Genomic DNA, 21,909 nt, shown 5'->3' on the forward strand with positions numbered 1-21,909 from the left:
TCATGATTAGTCAAATAAAAAATATCTAAAAAATAAAGGCCTCGTTTCTTTCGAAAAAATTTACAAGGCATTTATAAAACTACATTCGTACTACAATTTTCCGCATAATGCCATTTCAAATGTGATTTACACTCGTGCCCACCCTTTATTAGCATGGGAATTGTAGATTGCTCTTCATAGTACTCAAATGGTTAAGACTAGTTTTGGATAAATAAAATGATGTTCACTTTTTATTCGTAGCAAGCATATTAATAAAGATTTTAGGACATAAACGTCTTTCTTCAATTTCGATTTTAGTTAAGATTTTAATTAACGATAAAGAGTAATTTTGTCGAAGAATTCTAATATATTTTTTTTTTTTTAAACAAAAAACAAAATAAAAATATAGTAGATAAAATATAAAATAAACAATTTAAAAATTTTTTGAAACAAACAAGTATCGTCAAGTCTTGGACGTAGTTAAAAATTAGTATTTTGGAATGCAAAGTAATAATAAATAACTTACGTGTCGATAAATAATACAATTATGACAATAATATTAACAATAATAATATAATAATAGCAATAATTATATTAAATATTACGCAGTGTACGGAACGATTTTTAAATAACTACAATAGACAATAGTGTTCGTGCGTATTTTCTTCAATCTATTTTTTTTGTTTAAATATAGAACATATGGAAAGTGCCCAACTTAATTGTATATTTGCACACGTTATTTATTACTTTAACTATTAAAAAATTACTTAACATTTAAGTGTGTTCCTTTTCATTTATGTGACTATAGTTGAAAGTATTTTTTTTTTTAAACAATAACATGTAGATTTATACACTTAAATTGGGTACCCTGTACACATACACACATACACATGTACATAGAAATATGTACCAGTCTGGAAATCATATTTCGAAACTATTAGCGTTTTTTGTTACGTGAACTTATACTGAAACTAGTATCAGTTACATTTTTCTTTTAATTATCTTTTTATTCTATTTTAATTTTGTTTTTAAATTATTTTTGACTTGTTAAAAATTTGTTTCACTAAATTTGGATTCACGTATTTTTAAATAAAATATCATTTGAATAATTATACAATGATCTGTACTGACAATATTATAAATCTCTGAAATATGAGATCTTGACTTTTTTATTTGCATATTCTTTCCTATATTTAATACTTTTCTGTACAAATATCTCTATATAAAATATTTCTTGAGCTGACACAGTACTTCAGCTGTCGCCTCTCTTATCTACTTGTATATTTATATTTATATGCAATGGTACGCACGGCTCGGTTCCTTTCTCGCACCATAACATTACATCGATAATTGAAATTTAGTTTGCAAAGGATTCTTCTTGATTATGCGTACTTCTTTTTAACAAATGAATAATCAAATTCATAATAATTCTTTGACGACCATAATCTTATTTTATAAAAATTATGTTGTACACATTTTAACGGAAATGACTATTCTTAATATAATAGGAATAGATGAAATAGATGATAATATATAAAATTAATGCAATTTAACAATCAAGTTTATAAACAAGCAAACAAAAAAAAAAAACAGTGCGTAAAAAGAATTTAGATAGAAAAAAGGAGCTCATTGGTATTCTCACTGTTTTCTTCTAAGTATAACTAGGTTTAAAACTACCAACAGAGCTTCTGGAATATATTTTGGTAAAGCCCCATGGACGGATTGTTCGTACTATCATAAATTAGGACGATTCGGACGAGTGTGAGCGTTGGCAAAGGTATCTCGACAAAGGCACGATTTTTTTCCCAGATTCCAAAATCATTCCTTGAACCTCGACTATTTTATCCCTAATGTAAATCGAAGAGTACTTATTAATATAGATATTAAAATAAGTAAAAATTTAGTTCGAACTTTTAAATACAAATGAGTTGTCATTTATATTTTCTAACAAATAATGTAATTTTGTTTGTTCAAGCTCATAATTTCCTTTCTATCAGTCATATTAACATTATTATTCGATAATTTTTTAAATAATCGAGGTACTAGGTCTTTTTCAAAAAACGTTATTTATCCAAATAACTACTGATGACTTTTGCTTAATAAATGCGAATTGAATTGATACAAATTGCAACATTGTTCCCCGCAAATATTGCACTTCCAGGGATTGCTTTCACTATGACAGCCCTTATGAAGGAAATATAATGTTTGATCAGGAAAGGTAATTCTGCAGTGAGTGCATTGAAGTCCACTGCTTCGTTGATCGGGCCTTGTTGAACTAGGAGGTTCTCCTCTTGAATGGGGATTTGAATTTGAACTATTATTACCTATTACAAAATCAATATATATACATATATATATTTTTTTTGTATATACGTATTATTTTCATACGAATTACTTGATGCAAAAGTTATTCTAAATAGTATTTGATAATATGTTTAATATTGTTTATGAATAACAGTTAAAGCAAAGGTATTTTATTAAAAGGATATTTAGAAATCTCAAATCCCATTAATATACTAATAAAGCAAATTATTTGTAATATATAAAATAACGAAATTACCGTTGTTATTGTTATTGTTATTTCCAGAGCTAGATGAAAGCTTGCGTCGTAAATCATCTCGAAGAAGAGATTTTAGTGGAGAGACCTTTATCAAGGATGGTAATGGAAGATTGCTAGATGTTGCGCCATTCTCCTCTGTCCCGTTGCTGTTTGGTTCTTGCTTAATAGGAATAAGTGAGATTGAAGGTGTAATTGCCTCTTCACTTCCACCAACGTTCCTTTAATTAAAAAAATAAATTACAATAGTAGTCAAGGCTGATTAGTACTACTTCAAAAAATGATGTTCTATACCTGTGAATACCACTACTGTTAATAGGTAACTGATGATGACTACTACTTGGAGCATTACTGTTACTATCTGCACTTTGCGGGCTATTTGGACTATCTCCGTTAAGGGGAGCAGGGCTTGAATTCCGTTGACTTGCAGCTTGTTCAGAGTAAGGAATCGATATCTCTATATGAGGTGTCAAAAAGTGCATCGGCGGAGTTGCATTGTCCGCAGATCGATTTCCGGTACTGTCTCCGCTATCTGAAAGAGGAGCGGAAGGCATGGCTTCTCCCGGTGTACAGCTATTCATCAAAGAACTTGAACTATTTGGTCCTGGGTTATCCAGATCTATTCCGTGCCTAAAACAATCATAAATTAATAATACAATAACGATGAACGTAACGTAACAACGTTTGCAATATTATTGAAATAATTAAATGCTGACCTGTTAAAAAAATGTAGCCTAAGACACTTCATAGTTGCTGCACGATAATTGCACAAAGGACAAGACTTAACCATATCGTGTTGACCGACATGTTCATTCTGGAAGTGGGCCCTCATCGCGATTTGTCTTTGAAACCCTCGATTACAGATCGGACAATGATACGGTAGAGTCTTAGAGTGAGTTGTAAAATGTTCTGCCAAGTGATCCTTACGAAAAAATCTCTTCTGACAGACACGACACTCATACGGCTTCACACCAGTGTGCCTCATCTGCGATCAAATTCATCTTCCTTCATAATTTCGTACTTACGTTTCACGATAATTTAATATGTACATTTTAATTAGTTAAAATCTAAATAAATTTGGTGTGAGCGGATACTCGATATTTCGGGTTCGGGTCGGGTCGGGAAAATGTATGACGGGCATCCGAATATTATATCGCGGTTTGGGTGATTCTTCAATTGGATTTTACTCTTTTTCTCTTTTCAATCTATATTGTATTTCGTTGATTAATTTTAGATCGATTTTAAATTGTGAGTTGTATTACCTTTTTGGGAAAATATAATTTTTCTAAGTAATTTTGCGTTTTTTCATATATGCAGAATAGAAATTACTTGACCCGCGATATAATATTTGAATTTCCGCTCGGTCCGACTTCGATTTCAGGTATCTTGGGTATCATAAACTTTCTGGTTTTGACCCGACCCAACCAGAGTCACCCAGCCAGAGACTCAAGTAGCCGCACAGTCTCAAAATAAATTCAATTTATACCTTGTGCCGCCTCATGTTAGCTCCATTAGAAAATTTCATATTGCAAACGTCGCATTCAAACATTTTTCTGTGAGAACGAATTCCAGAATGACTTTCTTCTCCATCTCCATCATTTTCAGCAGCTTCTATATTCTCTGCGCTCTCTCCTGGCTCAGAACTGGCCAGACACTGGTCCTGATGAGCGCAGAATGCTGTCTTATTTATAGTCTCATAGTTTTCACACCTTTCACACCTGTCCACACGTTATGGATCCTTTGATACGCTATTTAAGACTTTGATTATCTAAACGTTTATTGGAAATCTCTAAATACAAAAATCAATTACATGAAGGTAACGGACCTAAAAGCAGGTACAGCACCATCACCGCTATCATAATTAGTGTTCAAGGCAGCCTCGTTATCTGGATCCAAAATCTCATCTTCCCTTTGGTTTGAGGACTCTCCAACATCGGCATGTAAACAAGAATGGGAATCTACCTCGTTTTCCCCGCCACCAACATCAACCCCATCGGACATGATATCGAGCCCTCCAGACACTACGATGTTGAATGTACACCATTCGTTGTTGGTTACCTACAGTATTGCAGAAATGTATTTCAACTTATAATAATCATCCACATAATATAAACCTTTTTTAATGTCTAATAATTAAAAGCCTATGCTATACACGTGTAATATTAAATATATTTACGATGACAACATACAGTTTATGTTGACTACATATTGCTATTAAAAAATAATAAAAGAATAAATAACTAATAAAATAGTGAGAAACAATAAAGGTAAAAAGCAAAATAAACGATTAACATAATTAACGTTCTGAGAAATCTCGATGTTTACCTGTCAGTTTCGATCGAGGGTTAGAGGATGACGAGACGATTGGCCAATCTTAAGAGAAAGAGAAAGAAAGAAAGAGAAGAAAAGAGGGGGAGGCTACTAGTCATGGAGTGAGAGAAATTCCGGTAAAACGCAATGCCAGAGTACACTGCACTTTGTCCCAGTTTCGGGGGAATCCGTCACTGGTGACGTAGTTTTCCGCCGATTTGGCTGGACTCGTCACCGTATGGTCAACATCACTCTATGAGAAAGAGGAAGCCGAACTTCTTGGTTAGTTTTCTTGTCCAAATCATCTGGAATTAAACATCTCCGATTTTATGTCACTTTAATTCGTTTCACGTACAAAAATACACAACACCTCTATGAACTACTACACACTGTTCTTTTACTGACTTCTTCCACACGATCGATTAATCGAAACCATCGATCTTACGATATTCGACTCTGTAGTAAATTTCGATTTATCAAATCGGTATTATCTGTCGATTTTTTGTACATGCCACCATAAATGTGCCGATGGCTATGAAAGTGGTATAAATCATATGCAGTCAGACTATATTCACCCCAATAAATGTGAAATATAAACACGATAGTAATTTTAACAACTTTTTTGGTATTAGATTGTATATTAATTGAACTTGAATATATATTAAAAAATAATGATGCTTATTAAATTTATTAATAAGAGTGTTATTAACAAAAATGTATATATAGTGGATTTAATATTATACTAATATTTTATAGGTTCTCCCTGAGTATCGATAACGGCTTGTAATTTTCTGGGCATTGACAAAATTAGAAGTTTTGTAATATCTGTTGTAATTTCGTCCCAGACGTCTTTTAAATGAATTTTTTAAAATGTTACATCTGTAATATTATATTATTTTATTCTATTGTTCAATTCGGTCCAAATGTATTCAATTGAGTTTAGATCCAGCGACTAAGATAGGGTACCTATTTGATGTGATACATTATAACAGGGTGTTCTAAATTTATGGGACAAACTAATCATACAAATTGTCCAAGAGAATATAAATCGAAAAGTCCTTTACCATTTTGCAATCTGTAATTTCGTTTTCGAGATATCGGCAATTGAAATTCCATAGGTTCGACTTTTGGGCGCGTGTTTAATCCTAATCAGCTGATATGCATATACGTTCACATGTGTATACCTTTGATACTATTAATAATAGTGTGATAAAAATGAAAGTGTGCAAATGTTTATTTTTTTACGACAGCTTTGGCGTTTTTCCCTCTACATATACAAATATTCATATAATTTGCAAGATGGCATACAACAAATTGGCGAATATATTTTTAATTAGATTAGTTGCATACAAAATTGGCAGAACTCTATTTTTGCATGAGAAAATACGAAGGGACTTATCACACAACCTAATAGATGAACGTGAAATGAAAATCTGTACCGACTGTACTAAATCCAATGAAATTTCTATAAACCAATAGACTACGACTATGTGTTTCTGACATTGTAGAGGGGTCGCTCTTAGCGTCTTTTTTGAAGAGGCTAGGGATTTTCTTGAATTCTTCAGTTTTCCCTAGCGAAAAAAGTCGCTATAATATGTTAACATAATCAACAAATAGTGGATATCCGGCTTGAGGGAAAAGCAGAAACGCACACGCATACTTGTCATGTAAAGAAGAGGAATATTATCATGGCGGTAAACTATTGGGCGTTGTTTTTAACACCTGTTGCTTATATTCTTGACTTAAAATTCAAAGAAATCCAAAAGCATTGATTAATAAGTTTTAGTTTCAATCATGGTGCAACAAGGTCAGTCTATTCGATAGATTATTTTAGTTGAATTCAAATTTTCATTTTTATTAATAATTGAAACAGTGATATACGTTAATAGTTTTAGTATATGTAGTATAAAGATATGTAGCTAACAAAAGGAAGTGGTTAATATTTTTCATTTTATTATTTGAAATGTATAAATAGTGCAATTAAGTACGCCATGTTGAAATGTTGATCTGTTTGACATTTCATATTTTATTTATCTAAAAGTAGGAATACCTATAAATCTAAATTTATCGTTTAAATGATATTACAGTTTTGTATAGCATTTATAATTTATAATTAGTTTTTATAATCTTTATGGTATTTATATATAATTGGTTTAAAATTTTTGATACATATTATTTTTTTTATTTAGACACCAGCAATGGGTAAAAGCGAAGAAAGCAATGAAATTACAGTACATGCAGGCGAGTTAACTTTTCTTACAAAGACAACAAGCGAGGCCAGTAAGATGCTAGAAGCTGCTTTGTTACAAATGGATGACATTATATCTGGTATGTTGTGATTTTTACTTTGTACGTCTGCTCAATAAATATTATCTATTCAAAATTTTACAGTTATAAACATTTTATTTTTGGGGAAATTTATCACATTTAAAAAATGAATCATAATTTTATAATATGCAATATTAGTTTTAGTAAAAACACGTATGTAGTGAATGAGAAATATATATATATTTAGGAGCTTGCAATGAAAGTACTAACGAAGGAAGTACAGAATGGAAAGATTCTGTTAAAGAGGCTACAAGAAATCTCGTATCTGCGATTAAAAGTGCACCATGTCCTCCTGCTGCTCCTGATGTAGCAACCTGTGAAATTTTATTGCAGTGGATGCAACCGGTAAATTAAATGACACATTCATATTTTGTATTATTTCCATACATAACATTGCACAACTTTATAGTAATGTGTACACACAATTAACTTTAGACTATATTTCCAAAGTCCCATTACTTTGCATATTTTAGTCTTTTTATTATTTTATATCATATACCTTATTTATATCAAATAGTTTAATTTTATAGTATTAATTGCTAGAGATGGGCGGATACCCGAGCTTCGAGTCGGGTTGAGCATGACTTGGGTTGGATCGGATCGGAACCTGGAAGCTTATGATACTCGGGTAACCGAAAATTTCGGGTACCCGAATATTACGTCACGGGTCGGGTGATTCTTCACTCGTATTTTATACTTATTCTTTCTTCAGTCTTCATTGGATTCAATTGCACTTACAATATTGCTGCCATTGACAATGGACAAGAAAAGCAGATGTAGTAAGAGTATTCAATTTGCGTTTACTCAATGACGTAATTAATGCAGCTTATATGCGATTCTGTTGATCGAATACTTGAATCATGATTTTTGATTGATAGTAAATTATAAATCAACTTGACTCGAGCACTACCTGACTTCGATGTCGGGTACCCGAGTATCACAAATTTTCGGGACCCAACCCGAACCCGAAAAAAATACCCGGTCCGTATGTTCGTTATATTATACTATAATATCTAGTATATTCGTTATAATACTTTTTAGCTTGGAACAAATAACGCAAGTCACGAAAAAATAAAATTCTATTCTTCTAGTTAAAATATCATAAAAAAATCATGTCTCTCATCCTGAGTCCATAATTAATTTAAAGTGCAGGTTGTAACTTTATAGTTTATAACCAAATCGTCTGATTTGGATTAGATCTGAAACCCAATCAAATTAATCTCAATAGTGTACGCTGAGGCAGTTTTATTCCTTCATTTTAATAATACATTTCTTTAATAAATATCATAGAATGGAGTGATTCCAATTCGACATATCACGCTGTGCGTGAATCGAATTATGTAAAAGAGTATATTGTAGTTTTGCCAAGAGATATTAGGATGTACCATAAGTTCTTTTTCTAATTTGCACGTTCGACTTTTATGGACAACATCTGAGAAATACGTGAATCTGGTCTGTTTTTTCTTGATGTTGAACGTTCAGTGATCTGCTAGTTTTCAGTGTATTTCCTCATTCCCAAAGTATTTTGTTCGTTTTCTGTACATTTAGAAGTATGGAAAACCAGAAAAAGCATTAGCGGTATGCGATGCACTTAAAAAAAACAATAGTGTTGAGAAAGCTGCTAGTGAAATTAGTGTTACGTAAAGGGATAATTAGAGATTTAAACGTGGAAGATTGCAAACATAGCAGCCAATTGTACATCACGAATACGGATGCTATCAAGAATTTGATGCATGAAAACCCCCGGTATACTATTCATAAGATTGCAGACACTCAATATTTCGCGAACGACAGTTCATAATCATTTGATTCGATTTGGATACATAAATTGTTTCAAAATGTGGATTCCTCATCAACCGATGGAACGAGATTTGTTATCTACGTGCGATTTCTTTTCCACCGAGATGAAGGGACACATTTTTTGAAGAAATTAGTCACAGTGGACAAAACTTGGATTCTTTATAGCAACGTGGAACACAAACGGTCCTAATCAAGTCAACAAAATGGCTCTTGTTACCAGAGATGAATTTCATCTGAAAAATGTTCTGCTGTCCATCCAGTGGGATTAGAAGATAGTGCAACTTTTAAATATCTTTTGCAAGACAATCCTTACAATGATGAAACGATTGTAAGAAGAAGACATATGCAGGAACTAGAAGACTGACAGATAAAATAATCAACAAATTCGTTACCTATTACGATTTAGCCATTAGAAGAAACCCAGATTCGATTGAAAAAATGAAAAAATGATATTTGGGCAACATATTTCTATAAGAGCTCGACCAATAGAACCCCATAGCACAATTATGATTCTACAAGCTGGTACATTCATAAACATGTGAAAAGCAGAAGTATACTCATTAATTTATAATTATATATAATATATAATAATTTAATAAAACATTTATTGGAAAGATGTTTAGGTGCTTATGCACGAAATAAAGTTTAAATTCATTTGTTTGGATAGTTGCTCCTAACAATCGGATTGTGATAAAGAGACAATAGAGATTGCTACTTCTGTAATAATTTGTACATTTGGTGGATTAAGAATCATAGTAACGTGAGTCACACTCGTCCTAAAAGCAAGCAATTTTCAAAATCTGAATTTACACCGGTATGAATCTTAGCTCACCATTTAATGAGGGGTTTTTTACGATTCTTCAAGTCGTGTCCAAAATGGGGATTCACATTGGTCAGGAAATAAACATATTTGCCTAAGTAAAGGATAAGGAACAAATATAGAGATCCGAAAGACGAATGTCAGATGCTTCGATAGCCACAAAGATAACAGAAATTTGAAAAATTCAACTTTTTTATGAACTGTACCTGGAATAGGAGGGCCCCCCTTATGAAGTAGGAGTGGCAGACTAAAGGTAAGCGCTAATATACAGGCTGTGACGATAAAGTTTCGAGAATAAGTTTGTTTTCGTTGGTAGTAGTGGTAAAGTTAACAAACCGCTCATACGATACGGTTTTTTAATTATAGTTTTTATCTACAATATTTCCTTCGACGATATAAATTAATTTATCTAAGGAAAAAATACTTCCATGACTTAACTATTCACAAACATGCTATCTTTTTTAGCTGGGAGTGTATCCGAATAGTATGGCGTATTTTATTCGACGAAACTGCCAGTGTTGGTACATTCAACAAACAAACAATTCGCCCAAAATACCGAGCTTACATACTCGTGGTTCATGAATTAGGATGCGTATCTAAGAGAGGAAATTCTCAGTAGCGCCCGTCTCCGATCTGACATCTCTGCTTCTGTCTTGAGAAACTCGAATATAGTTTTATCTAATTTTAGTTTCTTGCTGTACCACGGTATGATCGATTCGTTATATCTCATCGAGGCTAATGCTTTTCATTTGTGAGAAATTTGCTCGTATCTAAATGATTTTAAAGGAAAGAATATAAATTTGGAGAAAATATGTGAACGAAGAAAGTTTATTAACAATATCAAAGATACAGGGTTGATAACGGAAGAAGAGAAAGGGCAAGAAGTTCTGCTAATAATTGTTTATCTTGGGAAAAGTTAACAAACCAGTATTGTATCGTTTTATTTTTGTACGTTCGTTAAATAGAATTTGTTTCTAATTTGTGCTCGGTTATTTCGGAAGAGAAATTTTTGAAAAACCTCGCACAGTGAGTTTCTGAAACGCATAGACGTATTTTAGGGTCGTGAAAAAAAAGTTCTGTGTGCCTTAGTTTTCGAGTTACGAATAATTAAAAGAAGTATTCCAAGTGTTCTCGTGTCTCGACACACGTTACAAATCCATTTTGTATCCGTTTATAGATTTTAAATTGTCCCAAAAATAAAAATATAATGGGTTAAGATTAGATGATCGTGTTGTATAGGAATTTTTTTTACTGCAAGAAGAAAATGAGGCATAAATTAAGTATGATGATTATAAACATCCGGCAGTTCCAGTAGTTCCGTAAAAAAATTAAAATAATCCTGTCTATTTAGTCGAACCGGAAAATAGAATATTTTATAAATATATCTTTCGAAGATTAGTTGATAAAATTCATTTAGGTTCCGACTCGTCGGTAGTATGTCAAGAATAAAACAATGGGATGATACATGGATATATTCAGAAAACTATGATTCTTCGGAAACATCGAATTCCGAACAAGAAGAGGATGAACTTTTAAATACTGATTTTTTTGAACTAAAAGTACATGAATTGGGAAGCTGTTTTTGGCAGGTATATACAAGCGAATCCCTAAGAATAAAAATTGAAATACCATTGGAAACTAATTTTCTAAAACTAAAGGGTTCCAAGTAACTGTTGATATCTGGTTATTCTTTTATTGGTGATAGGGATTTAGAAATTTCGTTTTAATTTCGATGATTTTAATTATTGTAACATTTAATAAGAACGGAAAAATAACATTTACGAGAATCACGGATTCGACTTATATTAGGACTTATCCACCTTTCTGGTCTGCAGTGTATGTCATAGAACAAGAAGGCCTTTTCTTCTTTTTTTTTTTATTATTATTTTTATATTTAAATTCACTGGTTTCATATCATGATCGAACAGAGTTTCTTCAAAAAAACATAGTTGGCAAGGAGACGCAAAAAGTACAGAGGAAATCGAAATAATTAAATCTTTTAAGCTTGGGAAAAACGACGCCTCAAGAATAGAATACATTGTGAATAAAGAATCAGATCGCACGCAGATCGCTTTTTAAGAAGAAGAGAATCTCATTATTATTGTTTGCTGCAGCATTTTCATGATGCTGAAATCCGGAATGAATGGCGAACACAGATTGAGTTATGTTAGTGTATGTAATGCAAAATATTGAAAAGTATAACTAACAAATATAATGCGTAAAATAATATGGAATAAATTTTATTACCAAAATACTTCAAATTAGGACGTTAAATGACATTATTTTATAAAAATTATGGAACAGGATGAATACATGATATTGATATTATGATCATTAACACTTTCAATATAAAGTAAAATATTTACTTTTGTAGTGCATAAACTAAATTTAATTAATGGTGCGTTTCAATACTATTTTCGTATAGCTGATTTCAAGTCATGTAAAACTAAAAGGTTTTCTTAAGGAATATTAATTGTATCATTGTGTTTTTACAAAATTATTATTTTCTAAAATGTTAGCAAGTAGTTTATATTAACGTAAGTTTTTACAAACAATGAATCTCAATTGATTATACAAATTTTTCATACTAAAGAAAATCATGATTAATAAATTGCACCATAATTATGTAATGTATATTTTAAAATATTATACAATTTGTGTAGTATTAATTTTAATGTTATAGGAACGTTTAAGGAAATTAGAAAATGAACGCGGCGCATTACGTATGGAAGTATCAGTTTTGTCTGATCAGGTGGATGCACAATCTACTAAAATACAAGAATTGGAAACTTTACTTAGAGAGAAGAAGGATTCTCTCAGAAGAATGGAAGAGGCGTTACAAAAAGTAATTTTATGCATTTAATTTTTTGTATTATTATATTTTATTGATATACAGGGTGTTTGGCCACACCTGGGAAACATTTTAATGGGGGATTCTAGAGACCAAAATAAGACGAAAATCAAAAATACCAATTTGTTGATGGAGGCTTCGTTAAAAAGTTATTAACAATTAAATTCAAAAATTTTAAATCGTTCTGGAAAAATTATTTTCGGTTGCGGGAGTCAATTACAATCATTTTTGGTGAATATACATACCTCCGAAATCCTATCCACTTTCGAGAAAAAAAATCGGGTAGGTGCTGAAATTTTTCAGCGAAAAAAAAATTTTTCAAATCATTCTAAAAAAATTATTTTCAGTTGCGGGGGTCAATTACAATCATTTTTGGTCATTACACATACCCCCGAAATCCTACGCACTTTCGAGAAAAAAATTCCTTACCGAAAATATAATTTCTGGCCAGAAATGTCTGCTCGAATTTTCATGCGAATCTTTAAAACGTCATAACTTCTGAATGGATTGGACAATTTTAATGTTTAAAAAAGCAAACTACGCGTATTTTAATGGAGAATATGTAGAAATCGCAAAAATATTCGAAAAGTTGATTCTTGACCCCGCAAAATTAGAAAAACTCCATAAAAATGGTCCAATTTTCAAACGGCCATAACTCCTATAATAGTTGACATATTTCAATGAAACTTTTTTCTGAAGTAGGGCTCATGGGTACCTACAAAAAAGTATGAGACAACTTTTCTGTTGAGCGTCAAATAAAATTACTAAAAATCAAAAACGAATTTTTAAGAAAAATCGACAGGGGGTAGGTGCCTAAATTTTTCGACGAAAAAAAAAATTTTTAATTAATTCTAAAAAAATTATTTTCGGTTCCAGGGGTCGATGGCAATCATTTTTGGTGAATAAACATACCCCCAAAATCCTACCTACTTTCTAGAAAAAAATTCGAGAAGGTGTAAAATTTTTCGACGGAAAAAGAAAATTTCAAATCGTTCTAGAAAAAGTATTTTCGGTTGCGGGGGTCAATTACAATCATTTTTGGTGAATAGACATACCCCCGAAATCTTGCGCATTTTCGAGAAAAAAATCCAGTACGGTCGGAACTTTAAACGTTAATAACTTTTTAACGAAGCCTCCATCAATAAATTAGTATTCTTGATTTTCATCTTATTTTGGCTTCTAGAATCTCTCATTAAAATTTTTCCCGCGGGTGGCCGAACACCCTGTATTGTAAATTTTTTTTCTATTTTAATTCACTCTATCTCGTCCCTGTTCCAACTTTATTTCTATTATTAAAGGAAGTACTATCAAGAAGTGCTTTGGAAACACAAAAGTTAGAACTATTAAGTTCTTTGTCAGAAATGAAGCTCAGACAAACAAATTTAGAACACGAAAATCTCGCACTTCGAAATGCAGGTCTTGTGTCAAATGTAAGTTGATATCACCTTAATTAGATCGAATTAAACATTTTAGATTTATCTCTTTTTTTTCAACAAAATGATGTATCCGCCTTTTATAGCCATAGAACTATAACGATTTCTGTAACGGAAGTAGAGAAAAACATTATTGTTAGACGTTTATTACAGGAAGAGAGATTCGGAAGGCATACCAGCCAATATAGTAGTCTTCCTAGGCCGCCGAGTTCTTCAAAAAAAGGCGTAGTATTCGGTAAGGTTTCAAGTTTAGCTTCAGGAGCACACACGACGGTACCACTGGCCATTAGAGGAATCTCCGCGAGATGCCTGTCTGCGCCTACTCTAGGTTGCGATTGATTTATCATTTAAGCATGCATTTTTACATGCTTTTCCAAAAAAAAAGCAATTATCATTTGTTCTTCTTGTGTGACAGGCAGTCGTGGTTAATAACTTAAAACTAATTCCTATATTAGTAATTAATTAACTCTTACTCTGGACCATCTGCATAACAAGCAGAGATTCCGAGGTGTAACACACATTTTAATGAGCTTTCAGTGAGTGATAATACTTAAAACACCGAAGCTAATGATATATAACAGAGTAATATCGAAAATATGGGGTCAATTTCTCATGCTAGTATAAATTGAAGCTTCGTTACCGAGATATAAGTGTTTCTAATTTATAGGCGTGATAGTTACATATATTGTAAATATCCGTATCATGTGTAGTGAGATATAAGAATTAGTATTCATCGATATGTGAGAAAAAAAGTATATTTTTAATGTAATATTCTGTAACATCAACGATTTCTTCTACTACTATTTGAAGTTAAAACATGTTTAATTGTATATTTAACATTATGTAATAGGACAAGTTTATGGTTTTACAAGTGTATCTTTCGTGTGTGCATATGTTACAAAGCGCTCAGCTAATTGCGATTCAAACACCGCGCATCGGAATTTATTCTTATAAATTTGAAGCACTTGAGTTTCGGTAATGAAAGCCTCAAATCATGAAAAGGTAAGGTAACTTTTCGATTTATATTCACACGAGAAATTGATTCTACAAAAACACGCTGTATTTTCGATAATACGGGAGTTTTAAGGGGGTTTTCTACTAGTCAGAAAAAGATTCTTTTTTGTGAACTTTTTCTAAAGAAACCATAAGAACTTTTAATACGACAATTTCGCTCAATCTCGATATGTACAAGCTTAAAAAATGTGTCCGGATGGTTGACACGATTGTGACCATTCTGCTTATTCAAAACGGACAAATCGAAAAGTATTTTAATTTATGAAGACACAGTTATGTTGAGATCTACGGGCAATAAAACGTCTCGATATGTAATATGTTGTTAGTATACGTTTATATACACGCGAATATAGAAACTGGATATATGATTTCATTAAAAGAAATCAATGATCTTGAAGATAAAAATTTTGTTCTTTGGCATTATATGTACCTCGTCGAACAGTACAACTTTCGTCTAAAAAATATTGTCATATATTCATAAATAACGAAGATATTTAGATATTTCTATTTAAAACCTGAAAAGGAATATGTTCAATCTGTATTTATAATCGCTCTCATTTCCCGTATATTAGGATCTCTTTTTTTTTAATTCCGAACGTAATAGAAAATCTTCCGAAAAATGTTTTTGAATCTTCAGAAACGAAATTCTCAATTCCTCTGTCAATGTAATTTTTTTCACGTCTTGAGGCATAATTTTACATTTTTTACAAAACTCTATAGCCTCATTGTTCATCGCCTCCACCATTCATAATTTCGTATCCTTTTTCATTGTCTTGTCGAAATATTTTCTGCTGACAAATACCACAAATGGTTGGACAAATTTTGTATTGTTATGTGATTAATTTTTTCATCAATTTCATGGAATTTTTGGAGAAAAACTTTCCGCTACTATCGGAGCTCATATCCACGCTTTTAAATAGAGGACTAGCGAGGAAATGCCACGAATCTCAGTTTCTTCTTTGTTAGTTACAGCAAATTGCTCTGAATAAGTATATGTATTTTTAAGTAACACAAAGCTTTTTATGGAATTTCTTCCAGGAAAATTATATGTAAATATGCCTTGTGATTCTCTCTTGGTCGTTACTATTTTTGTAAAACTGCCATTGAAAATTGGATAACTTCTAAAACCGTTGCACTCTGCATTGTTCGGTGGACATATTCGTTTTCAATTCCGGGTGCAAAACTCAGTTTGTTAATTTTTTGCCAAGTCTCTTGACATTTTTTACAGAGTAGAACGTTTGGACCCGAATATTTTGATATTTTTTTCATTATAAAATGATTTATACTGCGAAATAATTTCATGTATATAATGTCCGCAAGGCGAATATAAAATGTCCTTTTCTAATTTCTGTTCAAGAAGAATGCAGGCTCCTTGGAAACGTCCAGTATTCGTCAATGTGGTATCGCATCAAAGTGCTTACCCTTTGTCGGATAATCCTCATTCTTCTAATAAATCGTACACCGCAGACGCATGATTGTCTCCGCTGCTAGACGAAATTATGGGAGTTTCCAATAGTTGTCGAACACCTCTGCAAGTGATTAATTACTGGTAATCTCTCGACTTTTCCTGCCCCCCCCTTTAAAACTGGTAATAGCTTTTCGCCCCAAAGTGCCGTAATTGCACCAAACTCGCAATTATTAAATGCTTCACGCCATTTCTTTGTAAGTTCTGCACGGAGTTAAATTCGATGGCGGTGAATCGATGTTCGACTTATTATTAACCGTTTAGCAATGGTTACCGTATATGTAAATACTTGCATCCGTCATTTAACCATACTATTGTCGTATATGTATGTTTTATATTCTGGATATCAAAGACTATCACCATAATGCTCAAATTTTTTTTTTGCACTTTTGTGGTATAACTGTCGTACCCATATATGAAAATTTCATAACCCGGGTTACCTGTCGCCATAATGTTCTAATCACCGAAAGTTTTGTAGTGTAATGGCTGCCGTATCAGTACACTTCTGCTCATAAGTAATTGTATAGTTATCATATTCTTGTCCAAGTCTGAAGAAATATAGTAACCGTTGAAAGATGTGAAAGAAGATGAACCTATTTAAAGATTTATCTATTAAGGGAAGAGTACTGTATTTATATAATAGAAATCTTGCCAGAAAGTAAACCAATAATTATATTTTCTTCTCAATGAAATATCCGTCACGTCAGCCTCAAAAGACTGTCTGTAGTTGCTTGGGCTTCGATACATTTTCTAACTGAACTTTTGAACGACTTTGCTGTTGCACCGTCTGAAAGCAAGTCGTTTATCGGTGTGTGTTGTAATTTATTTCTTTTGTTTCAATATGTTCAAGAAGTAGGCGTTCCTTTTCGGTTTCGACTTATAATTTCATGATCTCCGGTTTTTCTCTCAAACAATATAGGGTTTGTACATCAGTTATGAACATGTAGTATATAATTTCGTCACAATACAATCTTATAAGTGTTTACAACCCCACTTGGAGATTCTCATTTCAATGAATATTTGTTACAGCACCAGTATAGTAGTTGGAATAAATGGAAAGCTGTTCCTTCAATAAATTTCTAAGTATGTTTGTCTGATCTGCGATCGTAGACATCACATTTTCGTACAAACAAAACAGGAAAAAGTCAAACTCACCCTCAGCATTGGGTACAGAATTATCATCAAATTGACATAAAGGTGTTTAATAATAAATCACCATATGTTTGTTATGTCTCTGTATCAAGACATTGTCATCCTCATCAAATGGCTGTGTGTTGAATGTCGTCCTTTGGCAGACGGTGCCATTATCTTACTTATTTTCTTAGCTTATTCTGTTTTCAGTTACACCCAGGGGTTGAAAACAAGTATGATATCGATTCCAATTACGAAACAATTATGTGTAAAAACAGGGTTTTGATCACTTCATATAATAGTTTAAAGCAGTTAGTTTCAGAACCTTTCTGATCCCTGATTACAACCGTAGTATAGCACATATATTCTTACTTCTTAGATTTACATTAAAATGGGGACGAAAGGGGGTGTTACATCTCGTACTATTCGTCTGCGAGAAGAAAGGCTGACGAGTATTTATATCCCTATTCAATTTACAACCCCATTCGCTTCCTTATTATCATACTCATTCTCTTTATTGCCGGAGGTCACCCGCTGTTGACCTTCGTCACCAGCGATGCCACACGGGATTCCCTAAATCCTGACTGGGTAGTACCACCTTCTCCCAGTCAAGGATTTAAAGAATTCCATATGATATCGCTGTTTGTAAATCGTTCCTGTCGTCTGATGCATGGCTTTTGCGATACAGAATAAAATACACTATCCGGCGTTAAGTTGTTAAGAATTATTGTCCTGATAGTGTTATTCTTTTTATCCTTTTTCTACTCCAAGACGAGTAGCAAAATACGTACTATCTTGCTCAAATAATTAAAAGTAAACATCTTTTTATGTAACTATTTTACTAATTAAAACTGCTAGAATAACAACATTTGATGATAGAAGTCCTTGCATTTACAAGAAACAAAATGTAACTGAAATAGATAAATTGTTTACATCTATAAGAAGAGATTCTACATAGAAGTATGTAGAAACTTTAATTGTAAAGATTGTTGGTGGCGTTAATTTCTGAAAGCATGGATTTCACGACTCTATTGGTATGCAGCTTTGTAAATATGAAAACAGGATTCAACGTTTGTGTAAACTTTTTTCAATGTTTCTGGCCGTTATGAAGATATTTCACGAAAAAGAGTTATCGGAATTTTTTTTTTCAAGAGGTGAATTTATTCGTTTAAATTATAATTTTGTACCATCCAAAATGGCTTTGTGTTACGGATGAACTACTGTTGCAAACACTTGCAAACAATTTTTCAAAATATTCCAAGTTTTCGGTTTTGTGAACGCTCTTTTTTCAGTGATATTTGATATATGTCTTGACGCTTTGTTTTTCTACTTTAGCCGAAGAAGAGAAAACGATCATAGGAGACTCAAAATCTGGAATAGAAACTCAAAAACCTTTGGCAGATCTCTCGATGGAAGAAATTGAAGACTGGCTTGTAAATCTAGGATTAGAATGTTATGCAGGCGAATTAAGACGATGGGGTGCCACTGGATCAAAATTACTCGAATGTTCGCAACAGCAAATAGAAAGAGAATTAGAAATAAAAAATATTCTTCATAGGAAGAAATTGTTATATGTAATAGAATCAGAAAAATATGGCGGGCTTGAATTTCTTGGCTCTGATAAGGTAATTATCATTGCTCTTTTACTGTTAATTTAATCTTAGTTACGCAATTAAATATAAAGCTGTTGTATTGACTATTATAAAGTATATGAATTGTTAATACTTACGAAATTATAGATGGATAATGCTGCAGTTTTACGATGGCTTGATGATATTGGTTTACCACAGCACAAAGATGCTTTTCAAAATGGCAAAGTTGATGGTAGAATGTTACACAGGTTAACGACCGAAGACCTTCTAACTCTTGGAGTTACTGCACAGTTACATGCTGCAAGCCTTAGACGAGGAATTCAGGTATTTGTATTATAATTTTTTCAGCAATAAAAATAGTACCAAAAGTAATTCATATTTTTGTTTTCTAATATACGAAAATACGATTTGATTTTAAAGTACTTGTGTTCGAATCAAAAATATAGAAAACGTGAGTGAGCTCAACAGAAGATCTCTGGTACTTTATATGTTGGCTTGTGGCTCGGTTTTCCTAAACTTAATGTTGAGGAAATAGCATACTTACATTAATCATTCTTATTTTTATTAAACTTAACCGAATTTATAGGTTCTTCGAGAATTAAATTTTGAGTTTGATGACCTTGAAAGAAGATCTACAAATGGTAATGGAGCAGACGGTAGTAACGTTCGTCTTTGGACAAACCATCGTGTAATGGAATGGCTTAGAGTGATTGATCTGGCAGAATATGCACCTAATATGAGAGGATCTGGATTACACGGAGGCTTAATGGTCTACGAAGGCAGATTTACTTCAGAATTATTGGCCACATTGCTTAGTATTTCTCCCGGAAAGACTCTTCTCCGTAGACATTTGACGACACATTTCAATCAAATTCTTGGTAGAGAAGTTGTGCAAAGGAAAAGGGAAATTGAAAGCACTCTTGGATTCGTTCCTCTTACGCTAACTGCTCGCTTGAAGGTAAATTTAATAATTCTAATTTTAAATTAATTATGTTACAATGGCAGCGAAATTGCTATTACATTGAAAAATTGCGATTAAAATGTATGTCATTAATGTGTGAATTCAGGTACCAAAGAAATCTCAGTTCACGTTGAAGCGTAAAAAGAGCAAAAATGAAGCAGATTATGGTAATTTGGTTTGCCCTCTGGAATCTTCACCACCAGGCACCCCATCAACTCCTACTTCGACTCCAGGCAGCCCTAACTTGAATTCACCCACATTCTAACCACAAGTCACAGATTCTTAATCTCGTAAGTCTAACTCAAATAATTCTACTTCCTTTCTTTCGTTAATTTAGTCATTTCATTAATAAAGTAATATGTTATAATAAATACTTAGTACTATTTTATTTTCTTCTTTCTTGCTATTTAGGATGTAAGGCTATCGTTTATGTATTGATTATAATTTGTATGATAATACATTAATTTATACTTAAATCTTTAATTATCGATCCAGTGAAAAATGTTCATTTCAATCGTATTTTAAAAAGTAAAATCCTACCTTTTTTTTAGCTTCTCACAATCAGATTTCTTTCTCTTTTGCTTACTGTCCTTTCCTATGTTTGTCGCTGCTGTCAAGATGTCGGCAAAGATATGGAATATAGATATTTCGTACACCATAAATGTGAAGATTAGTCCTGAGGTTTTTTGATGATGACATCATTTCTTTAAAATTAATTACAATATTTGTAGATCAGTGATTATTTATTTTTCTATTTTAATACTATCCCTCGAATGCATTTATTTTCAGGTTAAAGGGAGAAAGCAATCACAGAAGAATAACTGGCTGTATCTAAAGAATTTCTGAGCAAAAATATAAACAAAATATACATTTTTGGGACCATCTTACTTCAACTTTATAGGTTAAATTTTATTCCATAATTTCGAACACCTACAAGGGGTTACTGTTATTTTGGAAAATTGGAATACCTAATTTTTGTATTTTCATTATTTGTTTTATTATAACTGTACAATTACTTTTTACCATTTCGAAAAGATAGAGTAAGTATTTAACATTTTTATAAATATTGAAATATACCTGTGTCAAAATGCAAAAAATTAACAGTATCAAGTGTGTGTTTATAAAAAATAAAAGGTAAAATTAGTACTTACGTTATCAATTTCTACGAATTATATAATCAATTATATTACTCTATTCTCACCTTTTATTTTATACAAAATGTTGCAAGTAAAATTGTTAAATCCCAAGTAAATGCCCTATTTCAAATCATATAATTAGATATTTAATAATTTAACGTGTGCAGTATCCCTATATGCAGAAATGAGCACGGTAAAGAATTGATTTACGCTATCCTAAACTGTTTATATCTAGAGTACCGTATATACCTTACAAAGTCATATAAATTTATATTGTATTATCACCTACATTGTATGTAATTTGCGTGACCATGATCTAAAAATCACAAACAGGGAATTTACACCCTGACCATACCATACCAGGGGTCATAATCTAGAATTATCAATCCCCCCCAATGCTTTCCATATTACTGAAAAAGAGTCTTTAGTGACCTAATCTTAACTCCAAATACTAGTGCAAGTAAGAACGTTCTCTCTTGGGTCTTCTTCTTTCTAGTTGAGCATATCATTAGTATTTTAATTATAGGTATAT

General features: G+C 32.2%; 2 protein-coding genes across 7 annotated transcripts; one reads left to right on the forward strand and one right to left on the reverse strand.

Moving 5' to 3' along the window:
* Positions 1 to 536: 536 nt before the first annotated feature.
* LOC143345440 (uncharacterized) lies at positions 537 to 5,282 on the reverse strand. The gene is made up of 7 exons (XM_076772557.1): positions 4,862 to 5,282; positions 4,362 to 4,594; positions 4,023 to 4,254; positions 3,253 to 3,521; positions 2,831 to 3,166; positions 2,540 to 2,757; positions 537 to 2,303 (listed from the first exon to the last, which is right to left on the reverse strand). The coding sequence occupies exons 2-7, from the start codon at positions 4,535 to 4,537 to the stop codon at positions 2,059 to 2,061; spliced, it is 1,476 nt and encodes a 491-aa protein (XP_076628672.1). The 5' UTR covers positions 4,538 to 4,594; positions 4,862 to 5,282; the 3' UTR covers positions 537 to 2,058.
* Positions 5,283 to 6,435: 1,153 nt separating this feature from the next.
* Liprin-beta (liprin-beta 1) lies at positions 6,436 to 21,396 on the forward strand. Of its 6 annotated transcripts, none has more exons than XM_076772372.1 (11): positions 6,436 to 6,540; positions 7,036 to 7,174; positions 7,362 to 7,519; positions 12,478 to 12,639; positions 13,944 to 14,075; positions 14,232 to 14,406; positions 19,024 to 19,313; positions 19,428 to 19,604; positions 19,867 to 20,238; positions 20,348 to 20,531; positions 21,031 to 21,396. In XM_076772372.1, the coding sequence occupies exons 1-10, from the start codon at positions 6,535 to 6,537 to the stop codon at positions 20,504 to 20,506; spliced, it is 1,770 nt and encodes a 589-aa protein (XP_076628487.1). In that variant the 5' UTR covers positions 6,436 to 6,534; the 3' UTR covers positions 20,507 to 20,531; positions 21,031 to 21,396. The 6 variants fall into 6 exon arrangements, with proteins under 6 accessions (XP_076628487.1, XP_076628491.1, XP_076628489.1 ...); XM_076772376.1 differs by having other exon boundaries at positions 14,232 to 14,313; XM_076772374.1 differs by having other exon boundaries at positions 6,453 to 6,653.
* Positions 21,397 to 21,909: the final 513 nt, after the last annotated feature.

Source organism: Colletes latitarsis, chromosome 9, assembly GCF_051014445.1.
Source record: "Colletes latitarsis isolate SP2378_abdomen chromosome 9, iyColLati1, whole genome shotgun sequence".
Classification (NCBI taxonomy): Eukaryota; Metazoa; Arthropoda; class Insecta; order Hymenoptera; family Colletidae; genus Colletes; species Colletes latitarsis.